The sequence below is a fragment of the Nesoenas mayeri genome (genome assembly GCF_963082525.1).
Source record: "Nesoenas mayeri genome assembly, chromosome: 15".
In the NCBI taxonomy this organism is placed as follows: domain Eukaryota; kingdom Metazoa; phylum Chordata; class Aves; order Columbiformes; family Columbidae; genus Nesoenas; species Nesoenas mayeri.
In genome coordinates, this window is record NC_137559.1 from 7333335 (window position 1) to 7356061 (window position 22727).

The window sequence follows — 22727 nt, forward strand, 5'->3', positions numbered from 1 at the left end:
AACTTAGTGGGGCATTATCATGTATTTTGGTGTGGTAAATTCCACCCTAGTATCCTGACAGTGGCACAAAATAGCTAAGAACCGTTAAGTAACTTTATGTGTATTAAAATATACATGTGTATTCTCATTATTTAGAAAACACTATTTGCATTTCCATTCATAAGGAAGGAAACCGTAATGCTAAGCACAGAGGCTTGTTTAACGTGTTTTGTAAGTAACATTTTTGTACTGCAAATGTCTCTGCAAAGTTCAAGGTGGCCAAATAGTAGAGGTATCTCTGGATCAGTTTTGCAGTGGTAAAAAATGGTGTGTAAGCCCTGGAAGGAGACTCGCGGTGAAGTGTCTGTATTTAGATGTGACAGTATTTGTACAGGCACCGGTTTGTAGTTCACTTTCACTAAGGCGCTGGTTAGTGAAAGATCCTACTGATTGTAGCTAAGGTGCTGATGAACGTGTTATTTGTTTTTACTTAAAATACCAGGTTGAATGTTATTTTCACTCGTGAGGTTTAATTCTATCAGAGATACTTCTTTGTTGCACAAGGACAGTGGCTGCTGTAGTTGCCACCAGCACAGAGGCTGTGGAGTAAGAGGGCTGTGAAACCAGGCGATGGAGACGCTCTCCAGGCCCCACGACCAGGCCTGCACGGACAGGGTGGAGCAGGAGGATGCACGGAGGCCGTGGTGTGCCCCATGAGTCAGCCGACTCACTTCCCGAAATCCAAGCAAAGTCATTTTTAAGCAGAATCACACAGCTGGTTACTGCAGCTGCCAGAATGGGTTACTCAGGGCTCCCTACAGCAGCAGTGCCTCCTGCTGCTTGTCCCTGTGAAACCCCCAGGAAGGCTGGCCCTTGGCTGGAGCGGCCAGGAGAGCTCTGACTTTGTTCTTCCTCATAGCTGTGCCCTCCTGCCTGCTAGTTTCCAGTGGATGGCTTTCTGCACGTGCGTATACGTCCCCTTCTTTCCCTTCTCTGGTGAAACTGAACTGTACCTCTTTGAGAAGGGGGAGCCCTGTTCCTGTGCCTTTGCATAGCCCAGAACTGGGCATAAACCCTGCGGCTGGGGGCGGCTGGCCAGCTCACCCCATCCTGTCTCACTACAGTTCATGTTCCATCCTCCTCTGCTTCTGCCGGCGGGTATTGCTGAGCTGTGAAGCACAGGTGTGTTTCCAGTGACAGGTTCGTGGAGCTCGTGGAGTTCTGACCAGGCTGGGACTCCCAACAGGTCCTTTTAACCAGGGGAGGGCTCCTGCCAGGACAGACAATTACTTATAGTAAGCGTATTTTCAGTGGTTTTCAGTTTGTTTTGTAAGAATGCAGTGTAAGTGGAGTTTGTGTACAGTTTTAGTCTAGTTATATTGCCACTTATTACATGCTTGCAATTGCTCCATCTCCACATCTTTCTCACCTGGCTGCTTACCAGGTATCAGCAACCTGACTCACCGTGAGTGAAATGGGTTCCTGAGAAAAGCAGGTGTGTTTCCAGTTCGGGAGCAGCTGGTTCTGGCACACGGCTTTTCCCTGGCCGAGAATGCCACAGCTTTGCCTTTTTTCCTTCCTCCATCACAAGGTTGGACATTGCCTGTGGAAAACTAACAATAACCACAAGATGAGGGTGAGACTAGTGTGGAGCAGGAGCGAGTTCTTGGAGACAGGGACAAGTTAATTTAGGGTGAAGGAGGGATTAGGTCAGCTTTTTAAATAACTTGTTTCCACGTCTTGCTTTGGGACCCTGCATTGTTCAGGTAGGGTGCAAGGATGTCCAAGTATTTATCCATCATGAGCTACAAACTTAATCTAAGAAAACAAGCTTTTTTAGGTGTTGCATTCTAGCGGTGACATGGAACAAGGAGTGAGAGAACCAATTGAAGGGGCTTTGACTTCCAAAGCCCCACTTGCTAATGTTTACCTCTCACTGGAATTTTGTGACAAAACTCCGTACTGAACAGAGACTGAGAGGACAGTTTGAATTCTCCTAACCATGTTTTTTTCTGTAGAAAACTCCTTAGGGAGCATGGTTTGTGCAGTTTGTATTCTAGCTCTGACAGAGCTACTTCCAAAGTGTGTAACTTTGCATACAGTTGCTTTCACAAAGAATAGGTGTTTTTGACTAATTCTCAGGGGAGCTGTGCCCATGCACTGCACACACACGTGCACACACACACAAATCACTACCCCCCCTGCAGCCTGATGAGTACAAGGTCTGTCCCAGCACCCCCCACGGTGATGTATCATGATTGCACGTTACTCGGAATTTCAGGCAGTCACGTCATGCCACCAGCTTCTCATCAGACGTGGCAGCCGCAGCACACAGCCCTTGACACCCCGGCTAAACTGCAGTGGTGAGGTCAGAAGCCAAGCAACAGCTCCGTGTGAACGTGCGGACCATCAGAGCAAGGACACCGATGATTCAGTCTGGTTTTCAGCTGCAGGACTATTGCGTAACAGTTTCAAAGCAGATTGCTCCAAAGTGATGCTGAGAGGAACTTTACATCGCTGCTATACTTTGGCCACAGGTGCTTTGTAGTGTTGTCCCTTGTGCTGTCCTGCTTCCATCCTGCTCCTCAGCGTCTTTCTACAGCATGAAATTTCCACACAGCCACCTTCTGCCCCTGCAGCAAGACTGCAAGATGACAGAGAAGAACAAGTAGCTGCAGTGCCAGATGAACTGACTGCGGTGGCACATTGAGCTTGCGGTGGCACATTGAGCTGCACAGGAGGGAGGAGCAGCTGTTTTCTTCTTTTTTTGCTCTTGGCCAGAATACTTTTATAAAACAGTGAACATCTGTGCAGGAGACCTGCAGTTTTGTATTCTGGATGCAGAGAGGCAATTGTAATGGCAAGAGTTGATGGGAGTATCAGCCTGTGACCCACAGCCTGGTTTTGATAGAGGGATGGCTGCACTAGACCTGCCTGGTCCGTGGAGTGTGGCCGGCGTCCTGAGGAGCTCCTGTCCCGAGTCACTGACCGAGCAGCCGCTTCCATGGTCCTGCTGTGCTCCATCATATCAGAGTCAGGCATTTGCAGTCATGTGGTGTTTTTCCTCTGCTTTAAGGTTACTGTGTTTATGACTAACATATCACTGGGACTTTCCTACTTGCTGCTGTTTCCCCAGCTCTTAGACATGGGGGAATTTGCCATAAGCTGAAGAGTTTGAGGTTGGCTGCCTCTCCCCAGCACAACCACTACTAGTTTCACTTGCAGTGAGCCACCCACACAGCAACAAGAATTACAACAGGGTAAGAAAGCCCTGGACTGCCTTCTGGGGTAGAACTTGCACACCTGGCTCAGGGTTGTAACCAGCCCCCGGTTCTTGGTGCTCTAGAGCTGCTGTGAGAGCCAGGGCTGTGCTGGCTACGCATGGCCCTGCCGCTATGGCCCAGCGCGGTGAGCATCCGGCAGGCCGGGGGAGCCGCTCTGCCAGGCTCGCGCGGTGCTGCCGACACCGACCAGGACACGTGTCTGCAGGCCCTGGGCTTGGGGGCTGCACGGGGCGGTTCTGTGCCGGTGCTCTGCTCCCCCTGCCGAGCTGCGGCACTGCACAACCACGCAGGACGCTCCTCCACAACAGCCGTCAAGGGCCTTGTTTCCTCCACAAGGAAAGGCAGTAGGACCCATAGTTTAGCTTGTGCTACCCATTCCATGGCCTCATTGTGAGCTGTACTGGGCCCCTGCAACAGACACATGGGTATCAGGGATTCTTCCCACTTCTGGTCAGGCCACCTTTCCCGTTCTTATGACTTGCCTTAAAATCCTCCAGCTGCGCTCCCCAGGGTGAAGGACCAACACATTCAGCTGCTGTCCATATTGTTGGTATTTTGCACGTTATCCACCGGTGGTTTAGCCTCCTGCTGGTCCTAGTACATCACTTCTAGACTTGTGCACATGCGGAGTGTCAGGGTGAGGACTGTGGGCACTGGGCTCTGCAGAGCTGGTCACAGAGCAGCAGCAGGAGACCCCGGCAGCCTCCTTGTTCGAGCAAGAGCCTCGCTCCACAACCAGAGCCCTTACGGAGCATGGCGTCTCCTGGCCCCTACTTCTTGTAGGAACAACTTCCCCTGAGCTCTTCTTGCTGAGCGCTGTACGTGTTTACCAGTGCTGATTTGGATGCAGATACACTGATGTGACACAGTTTCATCACTTTAGTCCCTGCGCTTTAGTGGAGCAAATAACCCCATGTTGTGGCCTCAAGCAAAACAAGTTGCTGCCTTCTGCCTCCTTACAATGAACTTGTATCAGCATCACAGCAAAGCCACATCTTCACAGGACTAGGACTGCCCCAAGAAAGTCTCACAAAGCCTTTTGGCTTTATGTAGAAATATAGTTTGAAATTTTGGAAACATTGGTTACTTTGGTGCAATCTGTTCCTGTGAAAATCCTGTTTGTCTTCAACATTGATAATATGCCCCAAGATACCACAAGGTGTTCCTCATAACTGCCTGTTTGTCCATCCTGCACCCCCGTGATGCCTTTTCTCCTAAAGACACAGCACATTGCTGCCAGTGACATGAGAAACCACCAGTTGTGTTAGCACTGCATGTTCTGCAGATGTTCTGCACTGCGTGCAGCTGGAGGCAGCTCCTGCTTGGAAAGGGCTCCCACTGACAGAGGGTGAAGATGGCTGCTGTGCTTTTCACCTCGTTGAAGCACAGGCACACTCCATTGCTGTACCCAGCCCCAGGTGTGGGAGACCTGCTGTGAAACTTGTGGCCAGGCAGTGTGGGTGGGAATGCTGATATTTGACAGCTGTGGCGAAACAAAGCTCCAAGCTCAGGTGAGGCTCTTGCTGTAAATAGCTGTATGCCAGCAGCAGGGTTCTGGTCTTGCTGCATCTGTGCAAGCAGAGATCTGGGGACAAGCTGATGTGTGTTGGCTCTAGATGGGTCTGTTAACCTGCAGGAAAGGAGCAGAGAGTGCTGCCAGCACTGCTGCCTCAGGTGAGTGCTGTGGGGACGTGTGGTGGACTTGCTGCCCTCATGCATGGTCAGTGCTCTTTGGAGTCACAAACACTGAAGGTGTGACCTGAGACCAGTCTGAGAATGGCTGTGATGGGGGCGTGGAGAGGATGAGCCACATCAGCAGAACAGACAAGAAAAGGCTGGTGCTTGCTTTGTGAAGCTGTAGGAACCCAGCTGTGGGGCAGGGCTCTGATAGACATCTGGAGAGCAGTGCCTGTGGGCTAACCAGAGGGGTCTGGGCTCTCGGTAGGGTGCTGTGGGGGCTGCCTTGGGCAGAGCGCGCTCTCCTGTGGGCTGAACGTGTACAGCACAGCGAGGCATCTGGGGAGATGCTCTGGGCATGTTTTGCATGGTGTGCAGAGGAGGGTGGTGGGTTTGAGCCTGAGCAGAGCTGCAAGTTTCTGTTCCAGATGGTCGGGGTGAGTTCACGGGCACAGTCATTCCTGTTTCTGTTTACCAGCATGTGTCTGGTGATTTCCTAAGAGAAGATAAAAGCCTCTGTGTGAGCAGGACGTACAGAGTCGCAGCTCTGTGAAGGTAAGCCCTTTCCTCTGGTAGGGGCCCAAGTGATGTCCTCCTACTGCAGCCTTCATGGAGAACGGGTTCATACTTGATGTGTGTTGGGGAAAGCAGGAGGCTGAGCCCAGTGTTGGTGGCTACAAGGAGACAGCTGCAGAGGCAGGAGGGCAGGGTGCTGGTGTCTGTGGGTGGCACCCAGCGTTCCCAGTGACAGCACCGCGCTCCTTCTCTTCCCCGCAGCATCCTGTGCCAGCTCACTGCCCACAGCTGCGGGCTGTGTTGTTTTTCAACATGCTGCTCTGCTGACTAACACCTCTGCTTTCTGCCTGTCTCATTCATATTTTACCCTGTTTCCTGAGCTTTGAGGTGGTTTCTTCTATTGCTTTCCCTTCCAGTAGAACAGTGTTACTCATGTCTCAGCTGTTCTACTGCTATTTTTTACTCATTACTTATCGTAATGTATGATTATCTTCTTCCTAAATGTCACCAGTCAGTAGAGGTGCCTTTTACCCTAGAGTTATACCAGGTCTGTGTCTCTGACAATGCTGAGGGTATTGTTTTAATTCCATTGTGACAGGAAGAAAACACAAAGGTATTTGTGTGGGGTTTTTTTTTTCCCCACAATTTGAAGTTGATAACTTCAAGTGCCACTAATCCTCTCTTCTGGAGAAAGGAGGTGTCAGGGATCTGGTTTGTTCTTCACTGTAGAAATGTATTGTACTTAGACTGGCCAGCCATGACTCCCCCAAATATGTATTCTCTCACGTAGCTACCCAAGGAGCCCCGAGGTCAAGGCGGGTGCTGCGGGCTGGGCTGTGCCAGGTCTCTGCATCTCCTCTCGCTGGGTGCAGCAGGGCCGGGGGCTCTTCAGCTCAGCAGCTCTGGGGCTGCCCATGGACCCACTCGCCCTGGACCCAGCTGCTTTGTGCCCTCTTCACTGCTGCCATCTCCTTGGGTTATTCCAGCTCCTTCACCTTCCTACCACCACGCCAGACTGTGTGCCCAGACCCCTCCATAGTGCTGCTCCTCTTGCCCAAGGACACAAGGAGCACACGCTGGGCTTCTTGCAGCCCTTTTTAAGGTCTGTGGAGGTGAGCTGAGCTACACTCCCTCGGTGTCAGCCCTGCACTCTGCAGAGCCCCAGCCCAGACACAGCTGCTGGCATGAGATGGGGTGGGGTGAGCCCCCGTGCAGAAGCCGGACCGTGTCCCTGTGCTCTAGGGTGGGTGCTGTGCCCTGGTCCCAGTGGCTGCTCTGGGGACGGGTGTAACCGCAGTGCAGTGGTACTTGGCTGTCTCTGAGGTAGTACACATGCTATAGTTAACCATTTAATGCCTTGACACTGATGTCTCCCCACTGCAAGGTTCTAATGCCATCAGCCCCACTATGACCTTTAGATCTAAGGCTGGTGAGTTTTTATGTGCTCTCCCACCTTTTTCTCGTGTAAGAGAGCAGAGCAATCCACTAATGTTGTGTGGGTGTTTGGACCCGAATTTGTTGCCTCCTCTGCTCACCACATCCTTCTGTCGGCACAGTAATACCGATACAACGGTGACGTTCATCACTGTATTCCAACACGCGGCCGCCCTTGCTGGTGTGCAAGCTGGCTGTGCTCTGGCTCACAGCCGATGGGCTGCACCTGCTCTGGGGCTCCTGTGCACGCAGCGGCTGCAGGAATGGTGTAGCCAGGCCAGCCATGGACTGTCGGAGGGTTGGGATGGACAGCTGAGAGGACCGGGCAAGGTAATGTCCATGTTTTCACCAATTTTCCCTGCTCCTAGTTTGTTACTGCTTGCTATCTGTGACTTCACAGTAAGTCTTTCTGATAGCTGATGTGGCCCTTGTGCCACTGCTGTCATTGCTGTTGACCTCTACTGGACAGCTGGAGAATCCTTCTATCTCCCTGTTGCTTTAGCGTTGGGATTAGATGGCAGTGTACATTGAGAATGATTTATTTCAAGAAAAAAGCTGGGTTTTGCATATAACTGGTGGACTAAGAGGCTTCCACTTCTTTTTCTTTTTTTTTCTTGAGTGTGGTTATTTATATTTTCATGCTTGGAAATGTCAGATTAAAAAAAAATATTTAAACTGAGTTCTTAATTGGGCTTTTATTTTTGTGGAAGTTTTGTAAGTGTGTACATTTCCTGGAGACACTTTCAAATTCTGACCTTAGACTGCATTCATCTTTTGCAGCTTATAGCGCCATATTTCCAGATCCTTAACAAAAATAGTATTTGTAAATGTCTATGTCTGTGTTGTTCCTATTTCTTATTCTCTAGTATATTAAAATCTTGTAGCATAATTTACATGTGTACATATATATGAATGGTTAATCAACTTTATCACTGTGCTTTCACACATTGTTCCCTGGGATACTACAGGATTTTAGCAATGGTGTTTAGCAGCTGTACGATGACATCTTATAAGAGTTAAGTAACTGTGTTTCAGAGATGCATTTTACTGACAGAGAAATTGAAATTCAGTTGTAGAATGGACTTTTCTAACACCAGACAGGGAATAAATTCCTGCCTGTGCTCATTGCCTACTGCCATTCTGCCCACCAAGTGAATAAACACATGCGCAGGGTGCTGACGCATGGGAGCAGATGGGAAGGGTGTAACAAGTGGAGGGATGTAGAAAAAGTGGGGGTCTTAGTCCTAGACCAGGATTGGGGCTTGCAGGGGGCCTGACTGGAGGAAGCTTCAGAGCAGGGGGTGCTGCACATCTCTGAAGCCATGAGCTCTTCAGCCATCAGAGATCGCAAAGACGCTGCTGTAAAGCTGCATCTTCCCCAGCTCTTCTGCACACACATCCACATCTCACAACAACCTGGAGCACAGCCGGGAGGCCGGACACACGGAGCGCTGACACTTTCCGTGGTGCTCTCAGAGGCCTCAGTCCTTCCCACCCCACTAAAGTATGAGAACTGTGTAAGAAGTGAGGGAGATAAATGTTGGACTAATCTGTGGACCCTGTCAAGGGGAAGAGATTGGACAGTAGAGTTGCAAGTGAGGAGCCATTGTTTCCTTGCTTCACCTGTGTTAACAGATCCTACTGCTTTTTTGTCTCATTTTGGCTACTGTGCTCTTGGTGAGGAGGAACCTTCCTTCTATATCACAATGTTGTATGTTAACCTCTTTCTAGTGTGTAATGGCAGCCTCAGACATCTCCTTAAGACATCTCCATAAGACTTGGGCGTGTTGCTTCGACTTTTTCCTGTTCGGTGCTTCCTGTCCTGTTGGATTGATGATACCAGTCCCTGAGTAGAGGAAGGAAAATAGGGGAGGCACTTTAAAGCAACCACAGGTCAGGCATTAGGCTGTGTCTTAGCAATAGGAGACTGCACCACCAGAAGTAGTGGTAACGACAGTGGTTATCATACAGAGAAAAATTGAAGAAGTGGGATCAGAGGGGTCAAGGAAAGATGTTTTATCAAGGAAATGCATGAAGCAGAAAGATGGGCTGGAGTGTGGGGAAAGAGTTATTGTCCTGACACTTGGAGCAGGTGAGGGAGACTAGTGTGGCTGCTGGGCTCCTGGCTGCGCCGGCAGCGTGTGCTGCGCCGGCAGCGTGTGCTGCGCCTGCAGCGTGTGCTGCGCCTGCAGCGTGTGCTGCGCCTGCAGCTCGGCTGCTCCCGCCGCGGGGCTGGGGTGCTGCAGCTGCGAGGTGTTTGTGGCACTCCCGAGCGAGGCTGCTGATCTCATCTGGACACTGTGGTGCCTTGAGAGCAAGTCTCTGAGCTCACATGGGGCTTTTCGGTGGCTGCTAAATTTATTTGGCTTTCATTATTTGAGTAAACCTGGGAAATTTTTGAACACCACAAATGTTCCTCAAGTGGGAGAGGCCTCACTGGCGTTCTCTCTGTTGAGTGACTGCGTGTTTGCTGATGGTGGTGGGGGAGGCACAGGCACCTGAGGACTTGGGTCCTGCACCTGTGTGCCCGGGCTCTGACAGTGCTGCTCTGTTCAATGTCATGTGGGCTCTCCCTGCTGTCTGTGCATCCTTGAAACTTGCTGCAAACACAAGTATGTCCCAAAAATAATACCATTAGCTTCCCCAAAGTCTTGTCCCCAGGGAGCCTAACGCATTTCAGAATAGCTTGAGAAAACAGTGCTGAAATCCATATCAGGTATCAATAGCCCGTGCTCTGCAGGGAGTTTATTTTAAGTCTTTCAATGCACATCTGTGTGTTTCTGTAAATGTTAAATACTGTGACAACACAGCCTTAATTTGATATGCAGCTTGAGGGCCTGGTCTTAGACCAGAGGCTGCGGGCTGAGCAGTCATTTGTATGTGATGCTATTTCCTCATGTTGTTGTAAGCATCCTGCTGTCCTCTTCTCTGAAGACTTTCCTGTTCTCTTCACCAACCTGCATCAGTTTGGTGAAGTAAGTGCCTTACTTCAGTACCCTGAACTAGGTGCTGTACATCATTCTCTTCTGTGCCACATGGGAAGCTGTAATATTTTTATGTCTAGTCTGCCTTCCTGGAGTCCCTTAACTAGATATTCCATGCATATTTAACCATGGGTAGGCCAAATCAACGAGTTTGCACAAACCTTGCTCATACAGACCCACAGTTACGTTCAGATTCTATCTGACTAATTCACTCTACAGATGTTTAAGCCACATCACTGTTACTTCTCCTAGTTGCAAGCTGTTTCTAGTTGCAGGAAATCAGTGAAGACAAAAAGGATTAGCACGTAACCCAAGTGCCTTCCTGTTGCATGGATGGGCTGAGGCTGCAGTCGCTCCGCTGCTTGCTGTGCACATGGTGCTGACAAGAGCAGAGGTTCCACTGCCCTGGCTTGTGGGCAGGGCTGTGGGTCATCCCCCCTTAGCCCATGGAGCAGACACATCCAGGAGAGCTGAGGTGACTTGCTCAAATTAGGAACTTTAATTTCAGACATTTAAATGAAAGCAAGATTAATTCCACCTCAATTTTCAACATATGAGTAAATGGCTGAGCTGAACTTTTAATTGGTTGATGAGGTTTTCTTGTTTGTTTGTTTTCCCAGAACATCCAGTCAGAACCAACATGAGGAACAAACTGTGGCTCCAGAGTATTTCCTTCTTCCTTTTATTACAGTACAGTAAGTTCCGAGATATCTCTTCCGGGCTGTGTACCCATAGGATTTATCTTGGTGGTTATTGACACGGGCTCTGCTGAGATGCACATGGCACAGGGTTGTCGTGGAACAGCAGGTGAATATAGGGCGCCAGGGAGGATGTTCCATGGGATAACAAGCTATGGAAGAGGCTCTTCAGGCAGTGGAGCACAGACAGAAGGAGAAGGTGCCTGACTGGGCAGAGCTCAGCTGGACTGCACACCCCTCCAGGAGCAGTGCCGCTGGGAGAGGGCAGACGTAGTGCCTGCCTTGCATTGAAATGTCTCCTGTTGACATCAGGATAGGATTTCCCCTCCCTCAAAAAAACCTTTGCAATAGGACAGGTTCTGGTGGCCAAGACCGCAGGATATCCCCAGGGCTTATGGCCGCTGCTGGCAGGCCAGCTGGTACAGAGGAATAAACCCCTCCTGGTCTGAGCTGCTTGGCTCAGGACTGCCCTATGCAGTCACCCCGCTTTCTTGCTGGTTCAAACCCACTGTCTGAGCTCCAGCTGACTCAGAGCTGACTTTCTGAACAGGTCAGCTGGACAGAAAAAGGCAGCGACAACAGTGCCTGCAGGGAACAGAGGTGCAAGTTTAGCATCTTGCCTGCTGCTTCTAGGCAGAGCATTGGACCAGCTCCAAACCTCAGTTAGCAGAAAAGATTAATTCATAGTTATAGCTTCCTGCCATACAGAGCCATTGTGATGTCTGGTCTGAATCTTGTGTAACACAAGCCAAGGAATTACTCTGTACTAAATTCAGTTTGGACCCAACTAGATCTTGCTGTTAAAAGTATTTGATTTTTGTTTCTGAAGCTGCCAAGGATGGACAATTAATCCTAGATATAACTGGGTTTATGAATTATTCCCTTCTCAGTATAAAGCTGTCCTCTTCTTAATTTTGCTGCTACCTAGGAATAGTAGTCCATTTGATTGATTAACATAATAGCATAGAAAAATGCTAATTAACCATGCTTATTATCTTATTCATACTTGCTGCCCTCTTTAAGGAAAGCAAGAGGTTTATAACCGCATTTTTGTAGGAGAGTAAAGTTAGGCTAAGGGAGATTATGTTGTCCAGGACTCTGGAACAAACAGCGCCTGTACCAGGGCCCTCAGAAGAGCCTGTTGAGGGCTCAAAATGAAAAGTTAAAACTTAATGGAAATTCTAGACCAAAATTTCAAAGTCAGCGTGAAATGAACAAGTCAAAATGAAACGAAGTGACAACCACATAATTTGAATCACGGACAGTTTAATAGAGCATGCGTACACCCTTGGGACCAGTCTGCCACAAGCATCCCCAAATTTCTTCTGTTGCCATCCTGATGCTTTGAGGGGGGTCTTGTACATAATCTGAGTGCCGCCTAGAGCCCCTGTGGGGAGAGAAGTGTGACTGGGAAGGAACGCTTGTGATGAGTGAAGTCAGTGGGAGAAGTTGGACTTTATCTTCCTTTGAGCTTACTCTGGCTTAAAATTAGGCTGCACCCTCCACTGGACATGCCTGCTGTGCATTGTTACTGTAAATGCAGAGACAAGTTATTGAGGGCTGTCGTTTGATCCACGGGGGGAACATGTTTCTGGTCCATCAGTGCACACGTGGCCTGCGTTGATCGTTCTCTGCTCATGGCATTCTCTCCAACTGTAAAACCAGGCGCTGTGGTTGTGGAGCGTATCACGCAGGCCTGCTTTCATCTTGTGCCAACAGCTCTTCAGCACACAAAGCATGTTCAAAGGGCGGAGGGGAAGCAGGGAGTGCAGCTTCTCTAACCAGAACAACCAAGGGAGGTGAACTCGCATTGCGGGGTTTGGTGCCTGATGGATGTGAAGTAACATGTTCCCATTAGGCCAGGGGCTGTTCTGGTGGATGGGGAGGATCAATGCTTGATTTAAGGATGGATATAACAACCTTGAGATCTTCCTCTAGATGATGAAAATTTTATTCCCATCAAAAAGAGGTGATACTGTACATGTAACAGATGAATAGTCATTGTTTGCGCATTGTTTGTGCCAGTGAGGGGCCAGTGTGGCAAAAGTATTGATGCTGCAGATACCAAGCTGTAGAAAATAGTAAGTGGAGAGAATGGTAAAGAAAGAATTAGTAAAATAACACTTTTTTAAAATGTACTAAGCGCTATGTAGATGTCGTAAAACAAAAGTTAGACCAGCAAAGAACAGTACTCAATTTAGGAAGTGATATAATTAAAGTGTTTGAATATGCTGCTGTTTCTGATTGGGTAATCATGCCTCTTTTATGTGCTATGTAAACTGAGACTCTTGCAGAAATAATATGTCATGGCTATAGGGACTATATAAGAGGGGACAGTGATATGTTTGAAAATTCTGTCACAATTTGGTCATTTCCTGGTATTTTGGTATGCCATTTGCTGCCACAGCATTTTAATAGATTTTTGACGCTTATCTTTCTGGCAATGGCTTGCCTCCCTGCAGAGGTGGAATGCATCTTGTGCTCCAAGACTGGAGGCTCCTGGGGAGGCTGGCACAGAGTGGCCCGTTCCCTTCAGATCCAGCCCTGAGAGGTGTATGTTGATAAAAGTTCTGCCTGTTTCATCAAGGACATTGATATTCTGTTTTCTCCTTCCAAACCTACAGCTATGCAGCGTGAAAACCTCACCTGCTTTGTGGACTATGTACAGACCCTGTCCTGTATCCTGAGAAATGACTTGGGTGCCAGTTCGTACAACCTCACCGCAACATGGTGCGTCTCAGCAGGATGAGCAAAGTGCAGTCAGCTGGAACTTCTAACATGGCCATAGCACAGCGGTGTCCTTCTGTCCTCTTCCTTGGGTGGAATTCCTGTTATTGCTCCTGTGCTGGTTTTCACTTGGTCCTGCACACTCCAGTTATCAACTGGCTTCTGCCCTGGCAGAGGATCCCTGGTTCTGTGTCCCCTGACTGGCTGCTTGCTGCTGATTGCTACACTGACTCTGGCTTCCTCAGTGTTGTTTTCTCTGCTGCCCTGAGAATACCGTGCCTGCTGCTGTTAACAGTGACTGTCACTTGTGAGTGCTTGCAGGGCTCATGACATTCAGGCCCCGGGTGGCTGCTGTTCTGCCCCAGCAGGGAAGTGGATGCAGTCCTGTGAGCACCTTTCCTCTCCACAAACACTTCAGCATCACTTTCCCACTTCTCTTAAAGATGCTAAGCTGAGCAAATAAAATGGAGGGGAAAAAAACTGTCAAATTTCAAATACAAATTTTCATTTGAACATGCTGCCTTTTTTTCTTTTATTAATTTCTATGCCTGGTGGTTCAGTGACAGATTAGTCCAGCTACAGCAAGTGGTAGACATGGACTTGTTTGCTTGTTTTGATGGTTTTAGGGTTCCTGAGGAAGATCCAGAAGATACTGTGGCTGCTTGCAGTCTTCTGCAGTTGTCCAGGAACGCCAGCCACACACAATACATGTGCACTGTGGACATGACTGAACTCCTGGCAGATTTCAAAGTCCAGGTGGATGTTACAGAGACGGCTAATAGGCAGCACATGATTTCCAAAGGCTTTTATATGGCAGAGAACAGTAAGTACAAAAATGGTGGATTTGATAAATATTGTCTCAGCTTATGTGTATCTGCTAGGATAGTCTGGGCCACCTCTGGTATGCAGTCATGTTGTGAAGGGTAACACCATCCTGTCTTCCAGTCAAACCACAGCCTCCATTCAATCTGACCGCTGTCTTCTCAGACGGGTACAATATTTCTTGGGAAACCATCTACCAGAACTCGCCTTTCTACTTTTTGAATGAGGAGCTGGAGTATGAGCTGCGATATAAGAGAAGGACTGACACCTGGGAGGTAAGTGAAATGTCAGTTTACCATCAAGTAGGATGTGCCAGCAAACAGGAGGCCAGCACAACCAGGACAGAAGTGCTGGTGTGGAAGAAGGTTTTTCATGGTTTAGAAAAGGTGTGTTTGCTTGTCTGGACTGAAAACTGGCAAAACTAAAACAAGAATCAAGAAGCAGAAGCTGTTTGAGAAGTACTAGACCCTGTGGGGAAGGCTGGTGGTTCATATGCTTCTGCATGGGAGGATCCCCCCTGCAGCTACTGAGCAGCCAGAGCATGGCCTTGCAAAACAACATGAAAGCAGAGGAGGTTGCTTTGCCGGGCTCCTCGCTGTGCAGCAGGCAGGGGGAGGTGGGAGCAGTCACTCCAGTCCCAAGTGTTTGGTGTTTAATCATTCACAGACTCAAAAGACTAAAGCTGTCCATGAAGATAAACGGATGCTGGTGATCCTGCCACAGGAACTCCAGCCGAACACTGAGTACGAGTTCCAAGTGAGGGCCAGACCACGAGAAGACACAGGCTACCATGGATTTTGGAGTGAATGGAGTCTTCCACTAATGCTGAAAACCAGCCCTCCTGGTATGTACTACCAGCTCTCCTTGCCCTTCCAGTTGGTCCAATGTTAGAATGCGTCCAGAACACTAATCAAACCTAGTTAATTAGAACAAGTTCTAAATAGCCTAGTGAAGACAGGCATGTTTGGCTCGCTGACTGATTACTTGCACCCCAGGCTTGGGCTGGTGTGTGCTGTCTGTACTGACATTATCGCTGTGCTGAAAAGCCCACCTGACAGCACGGCTGTGGGAGGAGGGTTGGTGGGACTGGCGGTAGCTTTGGGTGCTGCAGCAGCAGTGCTGCCTCCAGCTTCCTTTCCAAATGTCCATGACCCTGCTTGCAGCTTTCAAAAATCGGGGAGATGAGCAGAGATGTCTCCACAACAGAGGCTTAGCAGCCCCTTGGCTGAGAGGAGAGGGGATCCTGCACTCAGGCCTAAGTTCTGTGTCCAGACTCCGATGTCTGGTTATGCTGGGCATGGCTGTTTCATTTGGTAGCCACCACTTCCGCTCCACAGGGTGTGCACAGTACCCCATGCTCAGAAGTACACTGGTGCTTGTCATGGTGGAACACAGGCTACAAAAATGGGGAACCTTTGTTCAAATAGAGCAGGGCAGGATGCCTGTGGTCAATGTTGGCAGCATGTGCTGAGCTTCCCTGCTCTCACTGATCTGCGGCTCGAACTGAGGTATTGCAAGGTGCTGTGGCAGCAGGCTCCATTTGCTAAGGGTTATCTGAGCCCTGGGTCTCAAAGATGCTCCTCTCCATCACAGCCTGAGAGCAGCCAACAAGCACTCATCCAGTCAACACCTTTTCTTCATGTCTCTGGCCAGCTGCCCTCTCTTTTCACTTCATGGATCACCTGTGGAGGTGTCCCTAAACCAGGAGGAGTCTTGGTAGCAGGGAGCTGCCCTGCCCCAAGCATGTTAGCTCTCGGTCGGTGGTGCAGCCAGGCCATGGGGCAGCTGATGTGTTGCTCCTTTAATTGATGCAGTCTGCTCTGAGCATCCTCACTCAGACCTCATGTCTGGAGTGCTAGACCCCAGGGGACAGCCTCAGTGTCCCTAAGAGAAAGTCTGGGGTAGAAACTGAGAGTGTCTCTTCACTGTAGAAATGCAAGGAGTCTGAATGACCCTGTCTCTTTCTCTAGCAGAGACACAGACAGCAGGCATGGGATGGCTGCTGCTGTTTGGTGTTGTCGTGGCAATCGCTGCTTCAATCACAACCTTTCTGGCCAAACAGAAGAGGTAAGAATGCTTCAGGAAGCTGGAGTAAATGTTCCTATTATGTTTTTCTAAAGATGGGGCATTTGCATGCAGCCATTTTTGCATCTTTTATATCCATGCATGGACACAGCTATGGGGCTGTGAGGGCCAGCAAAGTATGGTCTCCAGCGGGTGCACTTCCAAGAGCACCTTGCTTTTCTCTGGGGCTCTGCTGCCGTTCAGCTGGTTGGGACATGGCAATGGCACATGGGGACTAAGCAGGGGCGACCCAGTGTCCCAGGCTGCTCTCCTGGTCCTTGTCTGTGCTCTGCCATTGCCAGATGGGAGCTGTAGCCAGGGCTGTCTTGCCCCTTTCCAAAGCTGACACAGGCTCCTCAGTGCTAGCTGGGAGCCTCTCTGCTCTTTGGAGGGTTGTGTCCCCTTGCAGAGGGATGTGGCACACAGCGCCACAGAGGAGGGAGCTGGGCTGGTGCAGCAACAGGGCTGGCACAGCCCTCGGTCACAGACACAGTGCCCAGGGCAGAGTTCTGGCCCACGGGTGCAGATCACAAGCCAGCCTAGCTAGGGGAAGATGCATTTCCAGCACTTGGTGCTGTTCCAGGAAGGAAAAAAATCGGAACCTCTTTCCTTAGTGTCAGCATTGTGTGCACAAGCCCTGAGGCTCACGAGAAAGGCCATTAGATGGCTCTGACAGCACAAGGCATCCTTGGATCCTCAGCCCCTTGCCAACGTGTGAGGCCAGTGAGGCTGGGCAGGTGATTTCCATTGCTTGAACTGGATCTGGAGACACCTTGCTTTGCACCTGTAATGTGTGCTGTACTCCAAAGCCTTTCTCTTTTCTCTTCCAGCTTGTGGAAGAAGATGGTTTGCATCCCAGACCCTGCTGCCTTTTTCAAACCTCTTTACCAGGTGCATAATGGAGATTTCAAGGTATAAATGGGCTACAGAAACAAGTGGAGCACATGATAAAGCCCATCATGCTATCCTGGGCAAGGGATTCTCATTAGGGCAGAGGGAGGGGGAATCTATCTCAAGAGAATGCCAAACAGCTCCAGATGTAAGGATCAGATCTCTGCAGTGTCTATGCTGTGCCACGAAGGCCTTTATGTCACACTTATGCTGCTTATTCCCTGTAGGTGCTGCCTCAGTGGGTGAGCTGAGCTCAAAAGTGATCTGTGAAGCCTGGGAACCTGAAGGGAGCAGATAAAGATATCCTGGGACAGTAACTGAGATTTTTCCAAAGCTCCAGTGCAGTGTTGCCATCAAGGCCATGGAGCAGACTTCATTGTAGAGCCAGATCTCCCGCTGCAGCCTCCACAGTGACACAAGCCCAACATTAAGCGTTGTAGCTCTCTCTGAGTCAATCATAGAGGCAATACCTCTGCACATCATCCTGGTAGGATGGCTAGAGCTTTGTGGACAAAGAACAGCTGTGTGATAGTACAAAGGAAGGAAGTGTCTTTGAGTAACTCTGCATAGCCCTCCTAAATTCTTGTCCCATTGAACACCAGCCTCAGTTGTTCATGTGACAAAATGGCTTCCAAAGGCTGCAGTTTTCTGGAGTTCTCAGGGTGCAAAAGTAAAAGAACATTGAGCATCCATAAATAATGGTTGTATTAAGCTGTGAAATAACTCGCTATGTCATTATCAAACTGTAAAAGTGGTGGCATGTGAGTTCAGCCACCACTACCCCTTTCTGAACAAGTTCCTGTTGTTACTGTAGCACTGATCAGAGACACTTCAGTGTCTGCTTTGTGTTTTCTGCCTTTTCTTACACCCTCTGGGAGAGGGACACCAGCTGGGCCCTAATGATCTTCATGTCCTTTCCCACTGCTGCATGGCTGAGGTCTGCAATTAGATTAGCAAGCACTCTGTATGGGTGCCGCTCAAGCCGAAGCCTGCAGTGACCGTCTCACTTCCTTCCTGCCTTCCTCTTTCAGCCCTATTACAGCTTCCTCTGTCTGCACCACAGGGCTGCGGGCACCCTCCTGCGGGGCAGGTGGCCCTGGTTGCTCTCAGGGAAAGGAACCAGGACCAGGTGGGACCCAGCGTGGGAATTCCTGGTGCTCACAGTGGAAGTGAAAGCTCCCTGTGTGCTGAGAGCTGTGCTCCTTGTGGGGTGAAGCCATGGCGTGCTGTGCGAACTACGTTCTTACTAGTTTCTGGTTAGGCTGTTTGGTGCTGCTGGGAAGGGAATGAGCCTCAGTTGCCAAAGCTGAGTTGCTTCTTAATAAATTTGCAGATTAAAGCAGCAGTTGCCCGCATGGCCACAGCACAAGATGCGCAGGCAAGGGGTTACAAGAGGATGTGGTGACATCACTAGCATGTGAACAGACTTGTCACTTTTGGCTACCAAGAAACCATTTGATGTTAGGGCTCATTCAACTCCACTCTGCCTGCATCAAAGCAAGTGGTTAGGTCATGTCTGTGAATAATGATCAGCAGCCTACAATAGTAATGCTCTGCAAGCAACAGTCCTGGGTTGGGTAGGAAGTAGTGCAAATGTTAGAGGAAAAGTTAAGACAGAAAAAAAGAAGGGAAAGCAGAGGAACATTGCTTACTCTTGTGTGTACATGGGGCCTTAGATTCATGTTGGGTGAGAATTTGCAAAGAAACGTCAACAGCGAATAGGAAATACTCTGCCTGTTCAGTTCTAAGAAAGGGCTTTCCTGCTGTTTCTTCAAATAGCTTTTTGCAGCTTAGGTGCTTTTCTGTCCATTACAGCTTTAATAATAAGCTCTTTGTAGCTTAGGTTAAAAATAAATTAAAATAGACTTGGTGCTTGGTGCTGTCGTTAAGATTTTTCCATGCTCTGTGTCACAGGGTAATAGGATGTGTCAAGCTGTTCTCTTCCCAAATATTATGCTCACGTCTAGTTACATGGAGTGCAGTTTGGGACAAGAGGCTGATACGATTAAGGCAGTCTGACAGCTGCGGCAACAACGAGCTCTCATGCAGCACTCTTGGAAGCCTTCACAGTGTTTATGAAGCTCAGCGCTGTTACCTATTTCAAACACAGTAGAAGGTGGTGCGCTTAAAGAGCCTTGACACAGCTCAGCCATTAGGCAGGTGTCAGACAGGGGGCAGAACCAAGTCTGGAGTTTGTGATGCACCCAGCCACAGGACTGCAGAATCCTTTAGGACTTACTGGCATTCACTAGTGGCACGTGCCGAAAGTTTGCTGTGACCTGTCTGATTCAGTGACTTCTCCAAAAAGAACAGAAACTTTTACTTTGTCCTTAGATCAGAGAAACCCAGAGGTGCCTTTACTTGCAGGTGTGACTGAAAGCAAGGAGCTTGTGATCTAGAGATAATGTGTGGCACAGGGCAGAACGTAGTACTAATGGTGATCCAGAAGGGCAAGATTCAATGTGTGGCACTCCATAATTGTGAGTAAGCATTGTCCACAACAGGTTGTTGCTGCAGCTGTCTGAGGTCCCATCCATTGCCTACCGCTGCTTCCTTCTTGTTACTGAGAGAGACCAGGCTGGGGGCCCAGGGGCAGTGCACAAGGGGAGAAGATGACCGTCTTTGCTGAGAGGAGCAGTGTCCAGGATGCAGTTGGGAAGACATGGTGGTTTGGGTCAGGACCTCTGGCTGATGCATAAAGGAATGCTGCCGTAGGCAGTGACATTCTTCGCACCACAGAGAAAACTGCGAAGCCATGCAAGCTTCTCAGAGCTGATGGCTTCAATTATTTGACTCAGTTCTCCAGCAGCTGCATGTTTGGTAGTAACAGCATCTCATACCCTGCTATTTTGAAGAAGTCAATGGTTTTTAGGGTTTGACTTTGCCTCTAAAAGCATAAGAACTCTGGTAATTTCTGCGAAACCTCAGACCTGATGATATTAACCTCTGTCTTTCCCTGTATGTCCTTTTATGCAGAAGTGGGTTGGTGCATCCCATATGAAAATGACCCTTGATTTCTTTGACTGGGGAATAGTCCTTCCAGAAGTCCTAGAAGTTTACACCGCACATCCTTCTACCAGCACCTCACGGGAGGAGCTGCGTGAGCTGAGGAAAGATCCGCCCTGCAAGCCCTGTGTGTCCTGCCTGACTGCCCCGGGCCAGGACAGCCAGTCCCTGCTGTCCAGTGTGAACGGCAGCGCTGGGACTCCAGACCAGTCGTACGGGCATTTGTCCATTGATACTGTGACCGTGGCTGGTGAGTTTACACCTTGTGACTGTCAGTGCAACTGCAACCGTGTGTACAAGGGACATGAGCGTACCAGCGAGGAGGATAGTGCTGGAGAAACTGGTTACCCCAAGGTTAACATTGATGATGAAGATACAAAGATACTCGGTGACTTGCATCTGGCGGACCTGAGCACACAGGACAAAATACTTGCTTCAGGTTCTGTGTCCACTGACCACCCAAGGAGTACAAGTGTCCCTGCCCACCAGCAAGTAGAAAGGGCTTTGGAAGGAGGGATAGGGAGCATCCTAGAAGCACTTTGCTTGCAGCCTGATCAGTGGGATTTGGAAAACCCAGGTTCTCTACCTTCTCCTGATGGTGAAAGTGTTTCCTACAGTGAAGGCTCCTATGACTTCTTCCCTCACATTGCAATGCCTGGTGACAGTTACCCAATGATCTGCGTAGACTTGGACACTATTGACAGTGGCTTTGTGGACTCAGACTGTGGGAGTCCAGTAGACTGTGAATTTGAGCAAAACAGTCAGAGCAACTGTGGGTCCATCCCTCTTGAGCAGGAGGGGGGTGAATTTCCACGGAGCTACGTGAAGCAGTGGGTCTCCTGTCGCTCTGACAGCCCTGCCGATGGGACGCAGACCAACTGAGGGCTTGATGTTGCCTTGCAGAGTGTAGGGCCTTTTCTATACTGTGCTACGAGCAAAGTGTTCAAATTCGGATGAGAAACAAAGTTCGCTTTGTGTAAGCTCTGTTGCATACAACTGAAAACTGTAAGGTCCATAGAAATATTTGCCTATTTCTACTGCTACTTATCCTGTTAATGTCTCAAACTTGATGTGTTTTGGGTTTTTTTTACATCCTAGGTCAAACCCCCTTATGATGGCAGAAAAAGCAACTGTACCTTGACAATTACCCTTTAGCTTATGTAGATGTGCACATTTTTTTAACAGTGACCTTATAAAGAGTACAGAACTTTAAATTATTTTCCCTGATATTTTTGCATGACTTGAGAGTTTGGATGTACATGGAACCTTGGAAGTGTAATGCATAGCAAGCGTGTTTGTTACATTAAAGTTCCCTACCCTTTCCAAACAACATAGGCGGTGTTGCTTTTCCTGTTGACATCTTTGGCTCTTAAATCCAGCTGTAATCGTTTGTTAATTACAGAAGGTCTCAGCCCTGTCCATGGGTCTGATTAAAAACAATTCTCATATAATCATCACAGAACTCTGTGTCCAAGAGACCAAATGCAACTCAGGTTTCAGAAAAGTTTTGCCTTTCCAGGTAGAGTCTGCAAATGAAAAGTCTTAAAAACGCATTTAATTCCAGACAAACTCTTGCTACCAGGGCTTTCGACAGAATCAGCGTCTCTCCCAGCGCTTTCCAAGCACTGAAACATTGAGTAGCTTTTAGAACTATGCAGGTATTTCAGAAATGCTGTCCTACTTGGATGTTCCCGCAATTTTATATTCTGTCTTGGACCTGATCTGCTGCAGTTAACAGGTCAGTAGCACGAAGTTTGAGCAATTTCTGTTAGCTAATAAAGCCAACCACTAAACTGATATTTGCATGGTAACTATGAATATGTTTCCCTCTGACATCTCTATCTCTGTTTTGTTTAGAATAATTGTCTTTAAAAGTTATAGTGATACTGATATTGAATGTGAAGACCTGCATCTTATGTAGGCATGGTGCTACTAACCCAGTGCTGCTTGCTCCAGAAGATCTTATACAGAGAGAGCCTTTGTGGTAATAATATGTTGTTGCTGTGATACCAATAAACTTTCTTCCCTCTTACCCAAGGCTATAGCCAGCCCCACAGCTCCCTGAACCAGAGGGAACACCGTAATGAAGAGAAGCTCTTTCCTTCACAGGTGAGTGCTGGGCGAGTTTTTCGATGCAACCGCATCCCTGGTTTCATTATTCAGAACAGCCATGGTTTCTGCTATGTTGATTTTGAACCTACAGGGCTTAGCTTTGCTCATGTTGTTATTACTCCTTTAATATACCCCTAGCTCAGGGGCTTCCTGGGCTCTGCTCTGTCAGGTTTTTTTGTTCCTTCTCTCCTTATTTTCCATTTTCCTTGTCATCCTCTGTGATCAGTCGTGTGAGGCAAGCTCAGCATGCTCTGCATCCTCCCGCTGCGCTGCAGGCACCCTGCGCGCCCTGAACGAGGCAGCAGAGGATCGAGCCAGCCCCGTGAGCCTGCCCCGCGCTGTCCTGCGAGGTCTGCTTGCGCCGTGCTTATGTCTGTGCGAATGTGTGCTGAGCAGAAGCATTGCTGATGGTCCGTAACAGTCTTCTGCCGTTTCATCTTGCAGCTATAGCACTTCAGAAACTGCACTGTGATAACTGGCCCCAGGCTGCTTAAGGGAGGAAGAGAAACTTGCCTGTCTCTCCAGCGCCCATT

At 48.9% G+C, this 22727-nt stretch overlaps 1 protein-coding gene across 1 annotated transcript; it reads left to right on the forward strand.

Annotated features, from left to right (window-relative positions):
• Positions 1-10514: 10514 nt before the first annotated feature.
• On the forward strand, positions 10515-20964 carry IL21R (interleukin 21 receptor; the record flags this gene model as incomplete). The annotated part of the gene is made up of 8 exons (XM_080354158.1): positions 10515-10569; positions 13197-13302; positions 13926-14122; positions 14245-14396; positions 14788-14965; positions 16095-16188; positions 17016-17097; positions 20053-20964. The coding sequence occupies 8 exons, from the start codon at positions 10515-10517 to the stop codon at positions 20962-20964; spliced, it is 1776 nt and encodes a 591-aa protein (XP_080210284.1).
• Positions 20965-22727: the final 1763 nt, after the last annotated feature.